General features: G+C 41.1%; 2 protein-coding genes across 7 annotated transcripts in view; both read left to right on the forward strand.

Moving 5' to 3' along the window:
• The window catches only part of LOC137803858 (CUGBP Elav-like family member 2), a 29,900-nt gene extending 24,559 nt beyond the window's left edge, over nt 1-5,341 (forward strand). For 5 of the 6 annotated variants that reach the window (XM_068602659.1, XM_068602658.1, XM_068602661.1 and 2 more), the window contains exon 13: nt 528-5,341. In XM_068602659.1, the coding sequence (XP_068458760.1) occupies nt 528-655 (128 nt within the window). In that variant the 3' untranslated portion in view covers nt 656-5,341. The remainder of the gene's footprint in view (nt 1-527) is intronic. The other variant, XR_011080100.1, reaches the window with a different exon arrangement.
• An 84-nt stretch (nt 5,342-5,425) lies between these two features.
• On the forward strand, nt 5,426-18,064 carry dhtkd1 (dehydrogenase E1 and transketolase domain containing 1). The gene is made up of 17 exons (XM_068602656.1): nt 5,426-7,436; nt 7,738-7,890; nt 8,518-8,729; nt 8,821-9,015; nt 9,202-9,471; nt 9,845-10,016; nt 10,184-10,382; nt 10,766-11,078; nt 11,171-11,255; nt 11,355-11,494; nt 11,585-11,735; nt 11,925-12,031; nt 13,027-13,191; nt 13,278-13,360; nt 13,638-13,804; nt 16,495-16,580; nt 16,673-18,064. The coding sequence occupies exons 1-17, from the start codon at nt 7,265-7,267 to the stop codon at nt 16,772-16,774; spliced, it is 2,772 nt and encodes a 923-aa protein (XP_068458757.1). The 5' UTR covers nt 5,426-7,264; the 3' UTR covers nt 16,775-18,064.
• Nucleotides 18,065-18,632: the final 568 nt, after the last annotated feature.

Raw genomic sequence — 18,632 nt, forward strand, 5'->3', positions numbered from 1 at the left:
TCTGAAGCCCTTTTACTATAATTGATGTACCTGCTACTTTGTGTGGTGAGTATCAGGTTGTCATGGAGCCACCTGGCCTCAAATTTAACCAAAGCCGAACCAGTATTGATCGATGGCTAGCAAACAAGAGAAAAGCACAAGTTTATTTTCTCTTTTGTATACACTTGGTTCTCTTGTTGTGTCTGCAGATTAACTACTAAGAACCATATGTACTGTTTTTGAATTCAGTTATTTCTACTGTAATTTCCTCGGGCCCCAATCTTAAGTAATAATTGTAATGCCTTTCCTTTTCCAAGAGGAAATCCAATTATTCTGTCCTCTAGACCAAAAACATCACAGACAAATCTGTTGCCTTGTACACTGTGCTGTACTGCGCTCTATATGTACATAGTTCATATAAAGATTTGGGATGATCTGTAGTTTTGGTTGATAGCACTTCATCAATGTTACGGTGGCGTGTTCAAGTTTAAACGGGGGGTGTTTCAGTTCTCTTTGAATGTAAATAATGTGTCCTCAATGCTCCTCAGGGTTCGTCAGCTACGATAATCCTGTGTCTGCGCAAGCTGCCATCCAAGCCATGAATGGTTTCCAGATTGGCATGAAGAGGCTGAAGGTTCAGCTGAAGCGCTCCAAGAACGACAGCAAACCCTACTGATCCTAGCCCCGGGGCCTTCCCCCCCCTCCCCAGCTCTAATGCTAACACTGCTAGGGTAAGTTCACCCTCCAGCCAAGGTCACCACAGCAGAGACTCGGTGGGGCAGGGGGCAAGGAGCCCACCACGGGAGGGAGACTCGCTCTATTCCTAAAAAAAATGGTTGCAATGATCTTTCCACATTTTACTGTATTTCATTCCTGCGGTTTTATCATGTAATTTGAGTCGGCTTAAATATTTTAATGTATATGATTATTTATGACTATCACTGGAGTCAGTGTTCGCTGGAGGTATTTTGTGTCACTGTAATTAGTGGAGAGCATCAGGTGTGTTTCCATGCCATTTCATTGCCTTCAGGTCAAGCTAGACAGGTTGACTAAGGATCAGTAGTTGTGTTGAAGGGCTGAAGCCGGGCCACGCAGACCCCCGAGCACAGAGCTTCAACCTGTGTTTGGCTTTTTTTACATGTAGTCTGTCTCGTTCCTTTTTTTCATTCTTAATGTGAAAGTCTTTTGCACTCTAAAGTCTTCTATCTTTTCCCCCGTCTTTCCTTCTTCCGTCCCCCACTCTTTCTGTGTCATTATCTACGCCATGTTGAGCTAGGCTACCTCTCTTTGCTCTATTAACAACCTCTTCCAGTCATTCCATCCATCCTCCACGTCTCCCGCCAGGGGGACTGGCTCTCGATGGATCTCTTTGGGTGCCAAATATACAGTTTGTGCATGTTGGAGTCTCTGCCATACGTCCTGGTGATGTCACTTCCTTTTAAATATGTGTATTGTTTTTGTGTGTCGGGAGGGAGAGGGTAGGAGGGGGGGTTGTGTACCGCACTGTCCTTACTGTATGTGGTGATTGGCATTGTTTTTGTTGTTTTTTGTGCCTCATGGCTAAACGATTCTTGTGCTGTGCCCCTAACTTTCTCTTCTCCCCTCTTTGTCTTCTCTCTCTCTCTCTCTCTCTTACTCTCTCTCTCTCTCTCTCTCTCGCTCTTCCTTTTGTGTTTTTGTTCCTTTTTTAGAACAAATCTCCATGCCTGTTTGCTCATCATTAGCCTAGCATGTCTTCATGATGTTGAAAGCCAAGCCAAACTCCTGGCCTCATCATCCCACCATTGTCTGTGATGTCTCTCTAAGCTCGCCTGACCAATACCTGGCCACCCACTGACCCTTGACCTTAGCTCAACCTGATTTTTCTGCATGTATATTCATTTTGTTCATTTTTTTCTGTATAGAAATGTGACAGGTGGGAGAGAGGTCAAGCAAATCAATGTGAAAACTTACCTGCGTTGAATTCATTTAAGAAACTTTTCTTCTTTTTGCGAATGTTTTAAAAACCTGTGGGATTTCTTATTTTTTTTTAATTTAGCTTTGATTTTTCTTTTTACCTCTCTCAGTAAAGTTCACTTGAAAGTTGAATACAGGGATTGGCACACAGCTGTGCTATTTGGTGCCATTAGCAATATGTTGGCTTCTTTAAAAAAAAATAAAAAATGCTACAGACCACTTTCCAACACCTTGAAAGTCTGACCAGTAAAACCCCTCAGTGCTCTGTAATGATCTCTACATTTTGCGGGCAGTGTGAAGATTTACACCAAGGCTATTTAAAAAATATTTTTCTTTTGATTTAAAAAAAATATCCAGTGTATTTACCTTTTTTTTGAACTATTGATGGCACAATAAAAGGTACATTTGCTCTGTTTAGAGAAATGGCTACCTACATGAGTCAACTTTTTTAGAACTGATTCACAAATAGACAATCTGTGGTTTAAATGCACACTTAGATTACCTATATTTTATACCATTGAATCTATAGAAGTTTAACTAACAGAACCCAGGCAAAACTTTGGGTTTTTTGTAGATTATGTTGTAATGTCATCTGTGTCGGGGGGGTCTTCAGTGTATTACATTTTTAAAGAGGACTAAAAATCAGTTTGATCAGCATGACCGTTTGAGGTCATTTCTAGTAAATTAAAAACACTTAAAGTCAAAAAAAAAAAATCCTCTACATTAATTGTAATTTCAACTTCTGGGGGGAAAAAGTACCTTTTTTCCCTTAAGGGTCACAGTATGTAGACTTAAGTATTTTCCTGAGTTAAAGAAAGATTAGTGTTCAACTTCCACGGTACGTCTTGTTGACTTTCTGTGAATTTGTCATTAATAATTAATTTAATTAATGGATGTTTCACTTTGGTTTAGTTTGGATGCCTCCATGTTGAAAGATGATTATTTACAATGTCTGTTAATCATACAGATGCCAGACAATGTCTTTTTGTTAGAATTTGTTGTTAAAGTGCCCATGTGTCAAACTCTGTTTTTGAATTCAAACATTTTTCCCTGTAATATAACCCAGTTTTCTTTCCACACACATGCACACAAAACACTTTTCTGTGGTTGCAAATGTGGGAGCCCCTGAAGTAGAGATCACTTGGACACAACACACGACTTGTCGGTCTCTGCACATTTTTATAGACACATCTTCTTGCTTTTCTATTTTAGTTCTTGGCTGATAGTTCTTTTAATTGACTTCCAGTACCAGGTTTCAGTTGTAGACGATGCGAAGCACATTAATACTACTAAGTCCACCACAATTAGTGTTGGTTTACAAATACATTCCATTTTTTCAGCACAAAAGTTTACACTTTTTTTTTACCAGGGTGGTATTTTGTCTATTGTTCTACAAGTTGTGGAGGCAACCCTGGTAAAATAACAACCACTTCACCCCCAAAGAAGGGTTCCCTAAAGCTGCGTACCTGAGGGCGCTAAAGAGTTGTCAACTCAGGGGCTTTTTTTGTGTGTGAAACTAGACGCTCACACAGGATTACGACACAATGCACAATTATCACCATTTGACCTTTTTTTTTTTTCTTCTTCTTTTCCTTTTCCTTTCTCAAAATACATAAATATTCCAAAAAATATATATATAAAGAGGTACCAAATTTGAATCAGTGCTCGAGGAAAGTGTTGTCGTTTTGTAAGGAAATGTCAAGCACAATTGTGGGAGCTAATCACTTTTGCAGAATGTTGAGTGTGATATAATCCCCCAAATTTACAAGGTACCACTGACTTCACTTTTTAATATGGGCATGTGCTTTTTACAGTGTGTTTTTTCTATCCAAATGCAATACAATATTCAAAGTGCCATATATACGTCTAGAAACTGCCTACACATCCTTATCAGGCCTTGGTTTAGAGATTGCTGCAGTTCGCCTTTTTTTGTCTATTTATGCCAGTGTCATGAAAGCTCTTGTCACCTGCTCATGTTTCCCCTTCTCCCTTCCCCTCTCCCCACGCGCTGTGTGTTGAGTTATTGGTAAATGTGTGTTGTGATGTACTCAATTTGAACAGTTGGTTATAAGAACCTGTAGATAAACAATAAACTTCCCTATACATTTAAAAGTAAACCTCTTTTTTAGTGAGTGTGAACACGTGTACCGTAACACTTTGCGCAATACAAACAATTGGTGACCAGATGTGTCAGGGAATTTGTTTTGAAATCAATGAAGTTAAAAAAACAAAAAACAAGCTAAAACTCGAACTAAAAAGAAAAAAACAACTTGTTAACAAGATCGTTTAAATGATAAAAAATGTGCGTCAAACACTGAAATGATTGCAGATCTGTGGTTGGTATGCCATGTATGGTGAAGTGTTACTGTGAATGAATAAAAAAAAAGCACAATGTACAGTCCACAGCGGTCCTAACCGGAACTTGACTCACTTCAGGGGCTTCCATCACAAATCCCGTTCAAGCTCTAACAATCACTTTCTTTGTTCTGTTGTGTTCATATTCTGAAGTGCTATTTTTTTGTTTTTGTTTTGACAAGTGTGGTAACTTTGCATCTCTATAGATATTGTCTTGATCCAAAAGAAAAGAGGAAAAAAAAAATATTTTCCTGTGTTATTTTCTTGTCTGATCGGTAGGACTTTGTTCACGTTCCACCAATAATTTAATAGATGTTTTTATCTTGTCTTGATGAAAGCCAAAGTGGGTGCATCTTGATGTGATCTGTATTATACATACAGTAGTCTTTCTTTCTGTTCAGTCAATATCATTTTTTTGAAACTGGGTGGGATATGAAAAAGAAAAAGAAAAAAAACATACACAGGCTTTCCAATTTCTACAACTGGTTGTTCATATGTATTTTGTACCAGTGAAGCTTTTTATATTGGAAATTAAAGAAAAAAAAATCTATATTGGAAAAAAAAAAAAAGAATTGTCTGGCCTCTCTATGTGGCCTCGCCTTGACCAGGTCTCGAGTTTGGCCTCTTGGTGGTGTCAAGCAATTTTTTTTTTCAAGTTTTTGTTTTCTCTCTCTAAAAGATGCCTGATTTTGATTTTACTTGGATCTCTACGTGTTCCTCACTTCGTTAATCAGCTTCAGTTTCCGGGGGCGGGAGGGAGGGAGGGGGGTTGGGATCCTCTAAATCGTGGTAAGTTTCATGTTAGTATTTGTGCTGTCCACATAGTTTAATGGTCATCAGGATTTCGACAACTTGTGTGGTTAATTGTCTTAGTTGAAGAGTTAACTATCTGTTTAGTTTGAGCCTTGCTTTTTACCTGTGTAGAGTTTTCTGTTTTTTCCCCCATAGCGGAGTGCGTAGCCGAAAGACTCTGTGTTCTTTTTTGGTCAATGTTTGTTCATGTGTGGTGTGTTTCTTTGCCTCTGTCTCCAAATTAAACCATTTCCCCTAATATGGACTGTGTGTCTTTGTGTGTTGTGCTTGTCCAGTGTTGTAAAGACATTTTACAAACCACCCCTCCCTCCCCCAGTGTGTCATGTCTCGCTAACTTGTTTCTCTTCGTTGTGCTTCTCTTTGCTTATTTCTGTGTTGTAGGTGATTATTTTGGGTTTTTCAATTCTAAAACTTCGTTCGACAGCTAAGTTAGGTCCCTTGTACGTCTGTGAAGCTGCACCCTTCTGCACAAACCAACATGTGTGAAAACCAATAAATCTTCAATATAAAGTTTATTATGAACAACTTTAGTTTAAACAACCTGCAGTGAAATGATTAGTGGTCGAGTTAATACATTAAAACTCAAAATTATAGTCTTCAGAAATTGACGATCCTTTTTGATAATGGATTATTTATTATTTCACTGATTCCAGCCCCTCAAATGTAAAGGTACATGAGGCTATAGAGAAAAAGGTATGTCTTGTTTTTTTTCAACCCATTAATTATAATTAATAATGGAAATAATCATTGGGTGCAACCCTAAAACCAAGACAATCTGTGTAATAAAGATATTTCTCTTGGGCCAAAGTGAGCCAAACCCACACATGACACAACTTGTCTTGATGCCTTGCACCATGGTCTGATGATGGTGGTGTGGGTGGAGATACTGTCATTTCTGATTATTTTTTTTCCAACTGTACAGTTTCCTCCTTAGAACTGATATAAAACCAAAGCTTGAACATAAAAGCTTTATTTTATATTTTGGGGCTATTAATACCAAAACCTGATTAAGATATCTGAGAAATGTTCTGCTTTACCAACAGAAGTGGTAGCAAGCCAGAAAGTTAAAAAGCTTTATAATAAGACTATTTTTAGCTTGAAAAGTCCACATGGGTCTGTGATGACATTTCCCTGACCTCAATTATCAAAACACACATTTGAAAGTTATTATTCAGAGATCACCTTCCTCCATTATTGAATGTTGAACGTTGTGTTAAAACGGGACGTTTGGGCCAATATGGAAAATTAGAAACCAAATGTTTGATTTCATCATGAAATTAAAAATACATTTTAGAGGGTAAATCTGCAGTTGGTGTACAGCTCTGTCTCTGAGCACAGTTTGCAGACATAGTCTTGACAGACAAATCTACCTTAAGACTCTGTCCACCTGCCCCAAGTAATAAATATGGGATGTGAAAGCAATATAAAGTAGCCTAAGTTATCTCTATAAATTCCTTGAACGACTTCCTTCAACTATGAAATGTCCCAAAATTATATATAAAATCCAATATAAACTCCAATTGCAGAATATAGCATTTTGAGTTTTGATGATGTTGGTGGAAAGCTTACTATCACATTACTCCAAAATCTTCCATAAATGTAACATTGGATTGATATCTGGAGACTGGAGGCCATAGCATATGATGCTTATGTTACTCATACTCATTTGTCCCCTGTATGCTACTCAAACGTGCGGCTTATTTTAAAACAATGAATAACTACACAAAACAATGTGTAGAAAAATAGATACGTTTTTCAACTTTCAAATGTGAATACTGGAATTTACAAGGAGCACGTGAACACAGCACCGCTCTTGTTCCTTGACACTTGTTGCGCTACGTAACTCGGTGCTACTTTAGGTACCTCGGATTTATATCGAGCTTGAACACAATGAACCGTCGCCCCTACAAACATTGTCGTGTACCACAAATACAAAGCAGGTGTTCTTGTAAAGAATATGAGACAAAAGTAAAAAAAAACAAAAAACAGGGCAAGATATTCTCGTGACGGTTTGTGACTGTGAAGAGAAGACCTCAGCCAATAGGCGTCCAATGCGGCGTCTCCTCCCATTACGTCGTACGCTCCTTCTCCCCGCACTATGGCCGCCGTCCTGTAGCAGTCGGCGTGTCCTAGCATACGATTGCAGCTTTACACTTTAAAAATGTCGGCTGTACTTTTCCTGAGAAAGTCGTTGAGTCGACTGCCGCCGAGTGTCGCTCGGCAGCTGGTCGCCGGCTGTTATCACACCGAGAAAGGTGTCTTCGGATACCGACCCAAACAGACGGAGAGACACCTGAAGTCACAGAGCGACTGCATCGCCGCTTTGAATCAAGGTCAGTATGGGGTTAATTCACCCCGAGAGCAACGCAATATGGGGACTAATACAATAAAATGAAAGCGAGTCGCTGCTTCCCCTCAAATAACGACAAAGTGTAACAATGTAGCGTCATTATATTCCAGTTTGTTCGCGCTTGTGTAAACTACCTCGCACCCCCATTTAAACTGCCACTTGCTCATTGTTTGGTTTGGAGGACACCGTTGTGACGTTGCCAGTGCACAGTACACCCTGTCGGCGACATTGGGGTGTGTTTTTTGGGGGTAACTCAAACTGACAAGAGGCCTGTTGTTTCGCAGATCATGGTCTTGCCCGTCTGGTGGAGGCGTACAGAGCACATGGGCACAAGGCGGCCAAGATTAACCCTTTGCTACCTCTCAAGCCGGTTGCTGACGGCGTCCCGGAGATCGACATGCTGGCTGGCACCGTCACTGGACCGCTCAACACCTCAGGTGCGAGACAGCTGACAGCTGTAGTGTTTAGATATGTAACGACACTCTGTGGTGCCCAGACCCACAGGAAGCATGCAGAAGTCTACTCCCCCTTCACGTGTTTTCTGATTGGTATATTGTTGAATCAATGCAACTTTTTGTAATCTGTCTTTTGATTCACATTTTCTCACGCATTGCAGGATAAGCACTGGTAATCTGAGTACGAATACAAATTATGTGTTCAAAATCTTAGTGATGCATATGTATTGTTTAAAAGTATTACCATACTATTTTACTTTTAGTATAAAAAGCTTTGAGCTTAATATTATATTTTTTGACATTTAGAAAAACTTTGCAAACCACCCTGCCACTTTAAACAGGATATATTCTCACTTTAAAAAATATGACTTCATTTATTTATTTAGTGATTATTATATTTTTACATTTATTATTCAAGTCTTATTTATTGGAAATGAATAAAATGTGTGTATTAAAGACAATGGGGAGGAGTCAAACATTTAAGTTAACAAACATTAAAAACAATGCTGTCCTCAGTTCCCTCGTCACTCCCTCACTTTTCCCTTTTAATGCCCTCACCAGAAACTCACCTGTCGGTGTTATCGCCGCTTATTTAATATGCTTTTGCAGGTCTACAACACTTTGGCAAAGCGGAGGCTTCGGTGGAAGAGGTTCAGGCCTACCTGGAGGGAGCCTACTGTGGCAACCTGTCAGTGGAGACCAGCCAGCTGAGCAGCGTGGTGGAGAGGGAGTGGGTCGCTGACCGCTTTGAGGAGCTTAAGAAGAAGAGTTTCTCCCCCGAGGAGAGGAGGCAGCTGGCCAAGATCATGCTGAAGTCTCAGGTCGGCCCAAGAAGGAAGAGGATGCAAAACACAAAAAAGTACTGTATTATTTGATCCATATGTTTCTTTACTTTTCTCTCACCACCTGCAGGAATTTGATCACTTTCTGGCCTCCAAGTTTTCTACTGTGAAACGATACGGAGGAGAAGGAGCAGAGAGCATGATGGGATGCTTCCATGAGCTTTTCCACCATTTGGCCCACAGCGGAGTCACTGACATTGTCATCGGCATGCCTCATCGAGGCAGACTCAACCTCCTGACAGGCCTGCTGAAATTCCCCCCTGAGGTTAATCAGCCTCGACAGACGCATTAGTTGGGACATGCACACTTATCCGTGACCTGGCAAGATTAGATGTTTTGTTTTACACAATTGTAATCAGCAGCACATGTAAACAGAAATGTACAGCCTGCTGCGAAAGTGTAAACAAGGGGGAAGGTAACATTAAACAAACGCATGTTTTTCTCTCTCCAGCTCATGTTCCGTAAGATGCGTGGCCTCAGTGAGTTCCCCGAGTCGTCGCCTGCCATCGGCGACGTCCTTTCCCACCTCACCGCCTCATTGGAGTTGGATTTCGGAGCTGCAAAACCTCTCCATGTGACCATGCTGCCCAACCCTTCTCATCTCGAGGCGATCAACCCCGTGGCTCAGGGCAAAACCAGAGCCAGGCAGCAGCTAAAGCGAGAAGGAGACTATTCACCAGAAGAGAACGCGCAGCCAGGGGACCACGTTGTCTGCCTGCAGGTACACAACAACCAATATAGTCATGCAGCGAAGAAGAAGAGGAGGAGCAACTGAAAACATTTTGATTTTGATAGTGATGGTGGAGAGACTAACAAGAAAAATGTGGAGAGACAGGATTAAAACTTGTCGCACAGGTTTCCAGCCAGAATCCAAGTGGAGAGATGTTGTTCCATTACACACACAACTATAGTCTGAAATCAAAAGGATAGTTTGGATGTTTTGAAGTGGGGCTGTATGAGGAACCTATCCACAGTCGGGAGAAACAGATGGGGGTACCGGGTAGAAAAGCCATGTACTGCTGTGGACGGGGGGGCAACAGCAAAACGTATTGATCCACCCAACATCAACTCTACCTCTGTTCTCCTCTCCACAGGTCCACGGTGATGGTGCTTTCCCCGGTCAAGGGGTCGTTCCAGAAACTTTGACCCTTTCAAACCTCCCTCACTACAGAGTCGGTGGGAGCATTCACCTCATTGTGAACAACCAAGTGGGTTTCACCACTCCGTCAGAGAGAGGGAGGTCCTCTTTGTACTGCAGTGACGTCGGTCAGTGGAACATATCAAAATGATATAATATTTTCTCTTCAAGCATGGACAATCTGTATTTTCAAATGTGATTGCGTGCCCTTTTTTGAATTGCCAAAGTGTAGTAAGAGATTTTAGGTCATGTATCCCGTTATAATCAGAAACTAATGCTCACATCTGTACTGCAGGTAAGATGGTAAACTGCGCTGTGATCCATGTAAACGGCGACAATGCCGAGGAGGTGCTGCGGGCCACTCGGCTGGCTGTGGAGTACCAGCGGCTTTTCAGGAAGGACGTCATCCTGGACCTGATCTGCTACCGTCAGTGGGGCCACAACGAGCTGGATGAGCCTGCCTTAACCAACCCGTCCATGTACAAGGTCATCCGGTCAGTTGAATTGACTCTTTTTACTTTGTAAAAACTCACTAATCCAGACAGCGGTTGACCTTCGTTTGCGAATGAATGTCAGCCTTAGTTATTTGTAATTTCAATGTTGCAAAAATAAAGTATTCATAAAATAATGTAATCTGAACAATGTTTTACAGTTGCTTCAACAGTAATACAATGGTTCAATGTCCAGGACCTAGCTGGTTGACCAGAGACAATCAAAATGAAAATAGTTTAAAAAAATGCAGTACCTACCGAAGCACTCTTTAACTCATTTGTGTAAATTTAAAAAACCTTAATCCCTCTCCAGATATATTGCAGCTTGTATGTGGTCTTCTACCGGTTAATGAAACGGACATTTTCTCATTGTTGCATCTCCTCAGATCCCGGAAGAGCGTCCCTGACTCCTACTCGGACCAGCTGATCTCCGAGGGTCTGATGACCGAAGTCGAGCGTGACGAGATCAAGTCCAAACACTACGGCATGCTCAACGACAAGCTGTCCAACATGACCCTGTACAGCCCTCCACCCACCAACCTGCAGGGCCGCTGGGGGGATCTGGTCGAACCACAGGCCCGAGTTACCACCTGGGACACGGGCGTCCCCATTCCCCTGCTGCAGTTTGTAGGAGGGAAATCTGTGGACATCCCTGAGGAAATCCAGCTGCACAGCCACCTTAGAAAGACCCATGTACAGGTGCGGCCATCACCTCTGTAGTTTCTATTGGACACTCTTTTATCGACCTGGCAGCAGCAAGGTGATGCATTTTCTTTTCTTTGTGAACTCAGGCTCGGTTGCAAAAGTTGGAAGAAGGCAGCAAACTGGACTGGGCCACAGCTGAGGCCTTAGCTTTCGGCTCTCTCCTCTCCCAAGGTCAGTGTTCAGCAGAAAACCACTGATCGAGCGTAAGGATAACCTCATCGTGTTGCTGCTGAATTGGATTTGCTGATTTTAAAATCATTGCCGCCGCAGGCTTCAATATCCGAATCAGCGGACAGGACGTCGGGAGAGGCACGTTCAGTCAGCGACACGCCATGGTGGTGTGTCAAGACACCAGTGACATGTACATCCCCCTGAACCACATCAGCCCTCAGCAGACAGGTTTCCTGGAGGTAAAACCCTGATAAAGCAGTTAAAACATAATCTCTCTACTGCATGACATCACTATAAACTTAATTCTTGCAATGTCTTTGTGTGTTTAGGTGTGTAACAGCCCGCTATCAGAGGAGGCGGTGCTTGGATTTGAATATGGGATGAGTATCGCACAGCCGAAGCTCCTTCCCATCTGGGAGGCTCAGTTTGGAGATTTCTTTAACGGAGCGCAGATCATCTTTGACACCTTCCTCACTGGAGGTAGACGTCTGACTACTTTCTCATTATGTTTGCTCCATTGTCTCTCTATTTTTTGTTTTGTTCTGTTTGTCTCTGTCCTACGTTAAGTGTCTTTGAGCATTTTGAAAATCGCTCTATAAAATTGAAGTCTTATTATCTTATACATTGGAAAAACTCTTCACACATCGGATATGAAACTGTCGTCCGCAGGTGAAGCCAAGTGGCTGCTACAGAGCGGCATGGTGATCCTGCTGCCTCACGGCTACGATGGAGCCGGACCTGAACACTCATCCTGCCGAATGGAGCGCTTCCTTCAGGTCTGTGGGGCTGAACTGTAACCCATGTCAGATCTTGTGAATCTTTCTTATCTCAACTACTTCTTAAAGTCCTGCAAAGTTACCAAGTGTTAAATTAATGATGTACCAAAAGCACTGAGGAAGTTTTCATGGAGGTTACATCTTTTATCTCAGCCAGTTCACATCACGGGTTAGCTTCTGTCTTCAAAGGGTTGTGCTAGAATTGTCAGTTCACATCAGCTCTCTTCAGTACCAAAAATAAGGCAACGCAGGACAGAAGATATACTTTACAGGCCACTAAAAAGAGTCATCAATAACGAATCCCCCGATATACGGTTTCTTAATTGTGGCACTCGGTAAACAAAAGACATCGAATGGATGCTGCGTTTTCAACTCTGAGGCAAGTGTACACACAATTTGAACTTTCAGCAGCGCAGCCTTCATAGTTTTCTGCCTCTTCATGGCGACAGCCGCAGCCGGGGGCATCATGTGTTGCATTTTTTCGGGTTGTCTGTTCATGAAGTCTAATCTTGTGAACACGATAGTGCAGGAACGCCTTGAAGGAATTTGTTCGAAATACAAACGCGTCTACTTGCACAATAGGTCAAGGATGAACTGATTCAATTTTCGAGGTCAAAGGGTCGATGTGACCTCATAAGACATGGACATCTGACCTGTTGGCGGAGGCATTTAACTGTGAGCCAGACATTCTAGTTTTGACATTGGTATTAACATTTCCTGAATATCTTTTCTCCAGAGAAAAATACTTTCATAGATTGTTTACCGTACATGCAGAACAGTAGAAAATGACAATGTGAAACTAAGTATTTGATTTGTTGAGGAACATTTTATTCTCAAAGCACGTCTCTATCTTGTTGTTTTTTAACTGTTTTCCAGATTAAGTTTGGATGTTTCTGAACTGAATGTGTGTCTACCAGCAGCTTTCTAGTTATGTGTTGTGTTACACATTACCTGCATTGGAAAGGATCACTAACTCGTGCTGTTTGTTGTCTTAGATGTGTGACAGTAAAGAAGAGGGCGTGGACAGCGACTGTGTGAACATGGCGGTGGTCAACCCCACGACGTCCGCCCAGTACTTCCACCTCCTGAGGAGACAGATGATCCGTAACTTCCGCAAACCTCTCATTGTGGTTGGACCCAAGACGCTGCTCAGATTTTCTGTAAGCACCACCACATGACATATTTCTAACTCCTTTACACAGACTCGTCCAAGCAAGTGGCTCAATAGCGTGTGTTGTTTTCTCAGGGGGCAGCGTCCAGTCTGACTGAGCTGGCACCAGGAACGTCTTTCAGATCAGTGCTGGGGGATACTTTAGTCTCAGCAGGAAGGTACAGAAGTCACAACACTTCATGATTGTTGAAACAGATTGTCATGATTGTATAGCGTGTCCTCAAGGTGGTGAAATATATTTAAAGGAATAATTCAAGTAGTGGGACTCCAGATGTCATCAATGTAATGTTCATGGACTACTTTTCTAAAACCCTTTTTTTTTAATGGTTGTTTTTAAGTTGTCCTTTCTTTTTTTTTTAATAAAACCTGCTCGAACACAAGCGGAAGACACTTCAAAAGTATAATCACATGTTTTTTTGTTGTTGTTCCATGCAGTGTCCAGAAGGTGGTGCTGTGCTCGGGGAAGCATTACTATGCCCTGCTGAAGCAGAGGGAGACGTCAGCAGCCAACCAGAACACGGCCCTCCTCCGCCTGGAGGAGCTGTGTCCGTTTCCACTGGACGCTCTGCAGCAGGAGCTCAAAAAATACCCCAACGCCAAAGGTATGTGTGGGACCTCCAGCGTCACTGGTAGCATAGCGGCTTCATGAGGGACGTCACAACAACCCTTTGTTGGATTGCAGTCCAGTCATTGCGGAATGCTGTTACAAGCAAACCAGGTCTCGCTTAATACATGACCTTCACATTACTAGCCTTCATATATATATATCCCTTTAAAACTAAAGAAGACACTCAGGACATGTTAACAGCCGCTGCATTAAACCCCACAGTAAGTACAAATGTTATAAAGCCCGTAATATGCGTTTTTTTAGCGCCGCAACTGTTTGCATCATGAGTTATTTACAATATCAATTAATTATTTACTTATTTTTTTGACTCAGTTCAGTAAAAAAAGTTGCCTCCAGAAATGTCAAAGACCAAAGGAACATTTTTATGACGCATTAAAGTTACTTGAGAGATAAATTAGGAGTTCACTATTTGTTTGATTTGTACGTTAAGCTAGACGGTAGTTCTTGTAGCCCGTAGGGTGTTATGTAACCTCGAGGCTCTTTTGTTTCCACTGTTCCTTTTTTCTGACATGTTTGCTGTGTTTTTGTGTCATGACTTCAGAGGAATTTCCTCTTTACTGCATCATGTAATCCTGCAGTCAGCGCACGTTTAGTCATAGAATACTTTCACAACAAAAGCAATTCTTAGTTATTTTACATCAAGCTTAAAAATGCATTAGAACCAAATGTAATGCTCAATGGGAATGAAAACAGAATTTTAAATGAACAGGATTACAGACAACAGAATAAGTGTTATGTCGGAGGTGCAGGGCAGAATTAAAAACCAAGACATGAATGTGGGGCAGAGAAACTAAAAGCTCTCCACATTTTGTTTTAATCCTCTTAATCTTTTTGTTTTTTTGTTGGACTCATCGTTGGATCATTAGTCCGGCCCACCAAAAATACCAACGCAAACATTTGAGGTCTTTTGTCTTGCTGAGACGTGTGTCCTTCAATCCTTGCTATATTGTTATGTTATATATAAGGTGACACTTTTATGTCTTCAGTGAAAGTGATTTAAAATGACCTTTGACCTTTTTATATTGACAAAAAGTAATTTGAGTTTAATCATTGATTGGAAATGATTTTCTTTCACGCACTCGGGACCAGAGTCACTCGATGCAGCCATCTAAAATGTGTCGGGCGGAAAAACAATTAGAAAAGCAGCTCTTCAAGGGAGTCAAAGCAAGCTGATGACATTCAGCGGCAACTTCAACAGAACTCCGACGCAAAGAAAACATAAATGCCGGCGCATCAAAGTGCATCTGTCAAACAAAAGAAATCTTAAGTCGAGCTTCCCCAGGCTGGTATTCACTCCAGGGCTGTTGTGTTGGTTATTTTGTCCTCCCTCTGTCGCTGAGTGTCAATCCAGACTCAGACTGGGAACTTGTTCACCTTGTTTGGCAAGACCTTCCGAGCAAGAGGAACTATCAGTTTCAACATCCTCCTCTTTGCCCGTAAATCTTTTGCATTTTGTTGTTAACAGTATTTACCGAAGGTTGTTTTTGCCCTTTAAACAAAACCAACTTCAACACGATGACAGCACATCAGATACCACGTGGTTTTCACATGGAACAAAGATATGAAAACGTCTGAGGGATTCTCCCTTCAGCCGGTCTGAAGAATGTAAATGCATTTGTGGGGTTTATTATTCTTGAGTATCTACTGCAGGTATCTGATCGTAAGTTCAACAACCGATGCGTTTGTTGAGATTCATTAGATCTTCTTCTATAATTGTTTTACCAGCGCAGCCGAGATAGTACTGACGTGCCTGTAAACATTTCTCCCTTATTTATTATACACTCTTCTACTGTTGTCCCTCAAACCTTTTAGTTATAATTTAATCTTCTTGGTCTGAAAATAGTCTTCAACTAAAATGAAAAGGTGTTTGTTAAAGGCGGCCAAAAAGAAAATATAAGAGACCTCTAACACAATCATTTTAATTTATGATGATTGTTCAGGATCAATCTATTGATATTTTAATGTTTGATCTGGTTCAGGTTAAACTCTATAAAACCGAAACAAGTACAATATAACTTTATTTTATCTGGTTTTTAATGGCAAATTGCAGATTTTTGACTGTTTCTCTCCTTGCATAACAACAACAAATATTCACTTAAATCTTTTAACATAACATTGAGGAGCAGTGGGCTCCTTTTTTTTTTAAAAGCACCCGCGGTGCCACTTAGGGGTCAGTGTCTCACTTAAGAACACTTCGACATGCAGACGGGAGGAGACGGGGGTCAAACTGCCAACCCGCTCCGTCCCATGAGCGACGTTGTAATAAAACTGCTGATTGTTTTTTTGTAAAACAAGAAATCAATCAATCAATCAGCTAAATAATGTCCGCCTCTTTTAAACATGATCCATGTCTAGATAAATGGAGTCTGATTTTATTTTATGTTTTAAAAAGGCCCGTTTGTTCCTAGGCTGGAGTTATAGTTATTTGCATTATTACAGATGCCGTTATGATTCTGTGTGAGTTTTTTTTTTTTTTTTTTTTGAACAAAAACCGCAAAAGTTCAGGTTTCACTTCGGCTCTCTATTTCATTGTTCTCCCCTCCTGAAGCAGTACTGCTGAAACAAATCCAGTTTCAGTGTGAAGAACTCCCTCGACACAAAAGTCACAGGTTTGAGTCCTCTTTTTTTTAAGTTTTAACTTTAATTTGTTGAATTCCCCCACAGATTTTGTTTGGAGTCAGGAGGAGCCACAGAACATGGGTCCCTGGTCTTTTGTCGCTCCCAGGTTTGAGAAGCAGCTGGCCTGCAAGGTGAGCAGTTTATCAAATGAAATAATCTATAATGTGAAACCTAATTGTTCTAAAATGAATAGTTGATGTTACACATCCTCTGTCTTTCTCAGCTCCGGTTAGTGAGCCGACCGGCTCTGCCCGCCCCTGCTGTCGGCATCGGGAGCCTCCATCAGCAGCAGCAAGAGGCCATCCTCACCGCGACCTTCTCCTAAGACTCAACCAGACTGGGAACCAACATAACCAGTACACCAGCATCAGCACAAGGCTACATACTGGTATCCGCTCTGATCCTTCATCGTCAATACGTGTGCACTGCAGATACATGGGACCTCTCTAAACAATGTTCGGTTTCACAAATAAATTGGTGTTTGATGGTTTTTAACTCTTTTAGTCAAACACAGGTTTTTAATTATTGTGTTTTATGGTTTGAAGGAAAGAGTTGAATTATTGTCTGCTTGTTTTCACAGTTTTTCCCCTTCTTCTTGTTCAGGCCTGTATTCTTTGTGTTTAGTGACGAGGCACTATTGTATGAAAACATACAACAGCTAATGTGGTTTGGATGTGAATCGAGGCCTTACACCATGTTTAAAACCCTGTCTGCTAGTTGACCGGCAGATTTGTTGCACTTGGGGTTGTATCTTGCCTGTGTCAAAGACTGTCGGCTCAAAACAAGAAGCTACGTCTTGTTGATGAGATTTTAAAGAAGATTCTCAGTCATAACTAAGAGGTTTTGGGGCCCAGAGCCACAGACGGGAAGTCAGAACGTGCGGCGAGACGGACTAACTCATTGTTGGTTTCTGTGTGCACATTGACCAACCGGCGTGGCCCTGAATCAGATCCTGACAGTATAATTTGAATGATCTCAATCTCCTCAGTCACTGAGGCATACAGCTTATTAGTGAAACGCCGGTATTGAATCTGTACTTTGTATTGACCGAGGTCAAGGCCCAATTATCTGCATCGGGACTGAAAAAGTCTGATCGGTGCGTCCCGATTGTGAACAGTTGTGAATTTCGCCGATTCGGCTCCTGGTTCAGTTGATGATTGTAAACTGAATTTAAGGATCTCCAGGGTTGATGTCAACAGCTCTCAGATAGAAGCCGGCGTCTTCCTGTTTGTTACTACTCTGCACAAGTTGTCCATTTTTGTACTGTTCTGAACAGAAAATATCAGCATAATGTTACAAATGTCCTTGAACAGTGTAAGAACAGGAGTACTTGAACTGGATTTCTGAAGAAAGCGAACAAAAAAAGAGTTTTGTGAGTGTTGTCCCACCTTGAGTTAAGATGCATTTGGATATTTCATGGTACTTAATTGGGCTAAAAAGTACTTGATCATTATCTAATTTTGGTTTAAACTGAAAACTTGAATTAAACATGAAAGAATTAAAAGGGTAATGTAAATAAACCAAAAAAGATGTATTTCAAATGGAAATATTTTTAAATAAATATATTTTCATGTTTCTTTTCTCATGTTGTGATTTTATTAGAACCCGTTACAAGTAATTAATTATATTAGTTTACTTTATGATGAACTAGAGATCATCACTCTCGAGGAGCTCCACTGAATCACTTTTACTATCAACACCTGGAGAGAGACGACTTGTAACGTATTTTGAGCCCAAATATTCTTAGAAGTTCGAATCAGGGACACTGGATGATGAGACAAAGAAAAGTTAGCAAACAATACAAATTGTACATACTATGAATTGTTAAATGAATTAGGTTTGATTAGGTTTACACTTCTACAACATAAGGCTGTGATGAGCAATGACCGGCCACAGCAGTGCAAAGCATGCTGGGTAGATTTGTGTCAGACTTGCTCTGACGTCATTCACACATGGACCTCAATAATGAAGTCCTTTTTTTCTGTGTAATTGGAGCTTCATGTTGTCACTGATCAAAACGAGCAACCAAAGTGCTTTGCAAGGCGGATATTACGAAAAAGATAGAATAAAATGCCAGATACAGACACATTTCCACATTCATGTTTATTTATGAACAAATATAAACAAATATAAATAAATAAAAAAAATCCTACAGATCATTTGTGTGTGTTTTCTTTGAAAGG

This window comes from Clinocottus analis, unplaced genomic scaffold (assembly GCF_023055335.1).
Source record: "Clinocottus analis isolate CAN_PGR_092001 unplaced genomic scaffold, fCliAna1.0.p SCAF_6, whole genome shotgun sequence".
NCBI classification, from domain to species: domain Eukaryota; kingdom Metazoa; phylum Chordata; class Actinopteri; order Perciformes; family Cottidae; genus Clinocottus; species Clinocottus analis.

Bases quoted from the DNA above. Each gene is read 5' to 3' on its own strand.
- dhtkd1 (XM_068602656.1), top strand. From the start codon at position 7,265: ATGTCGGCTGTACTTTTCCTGAGAAAGTCGTTGAGTCGACTGCCGCCG. The intron at 11,256-11,354 runs GTCAGTGTTCAG...TTGCCGCCGCAG, and splicing joins CGGCTCTCTCCTCTCCCAAG to GCTTCAATATCCGAATCAGC. The intron at 11,736-11,924 runs GTAGACGTCTGA...TGTCGTCCGCAG, and splicing joins TGACACCTTCCTCACTGGAG to GTGAAGCCAAGTGGCTGCTA.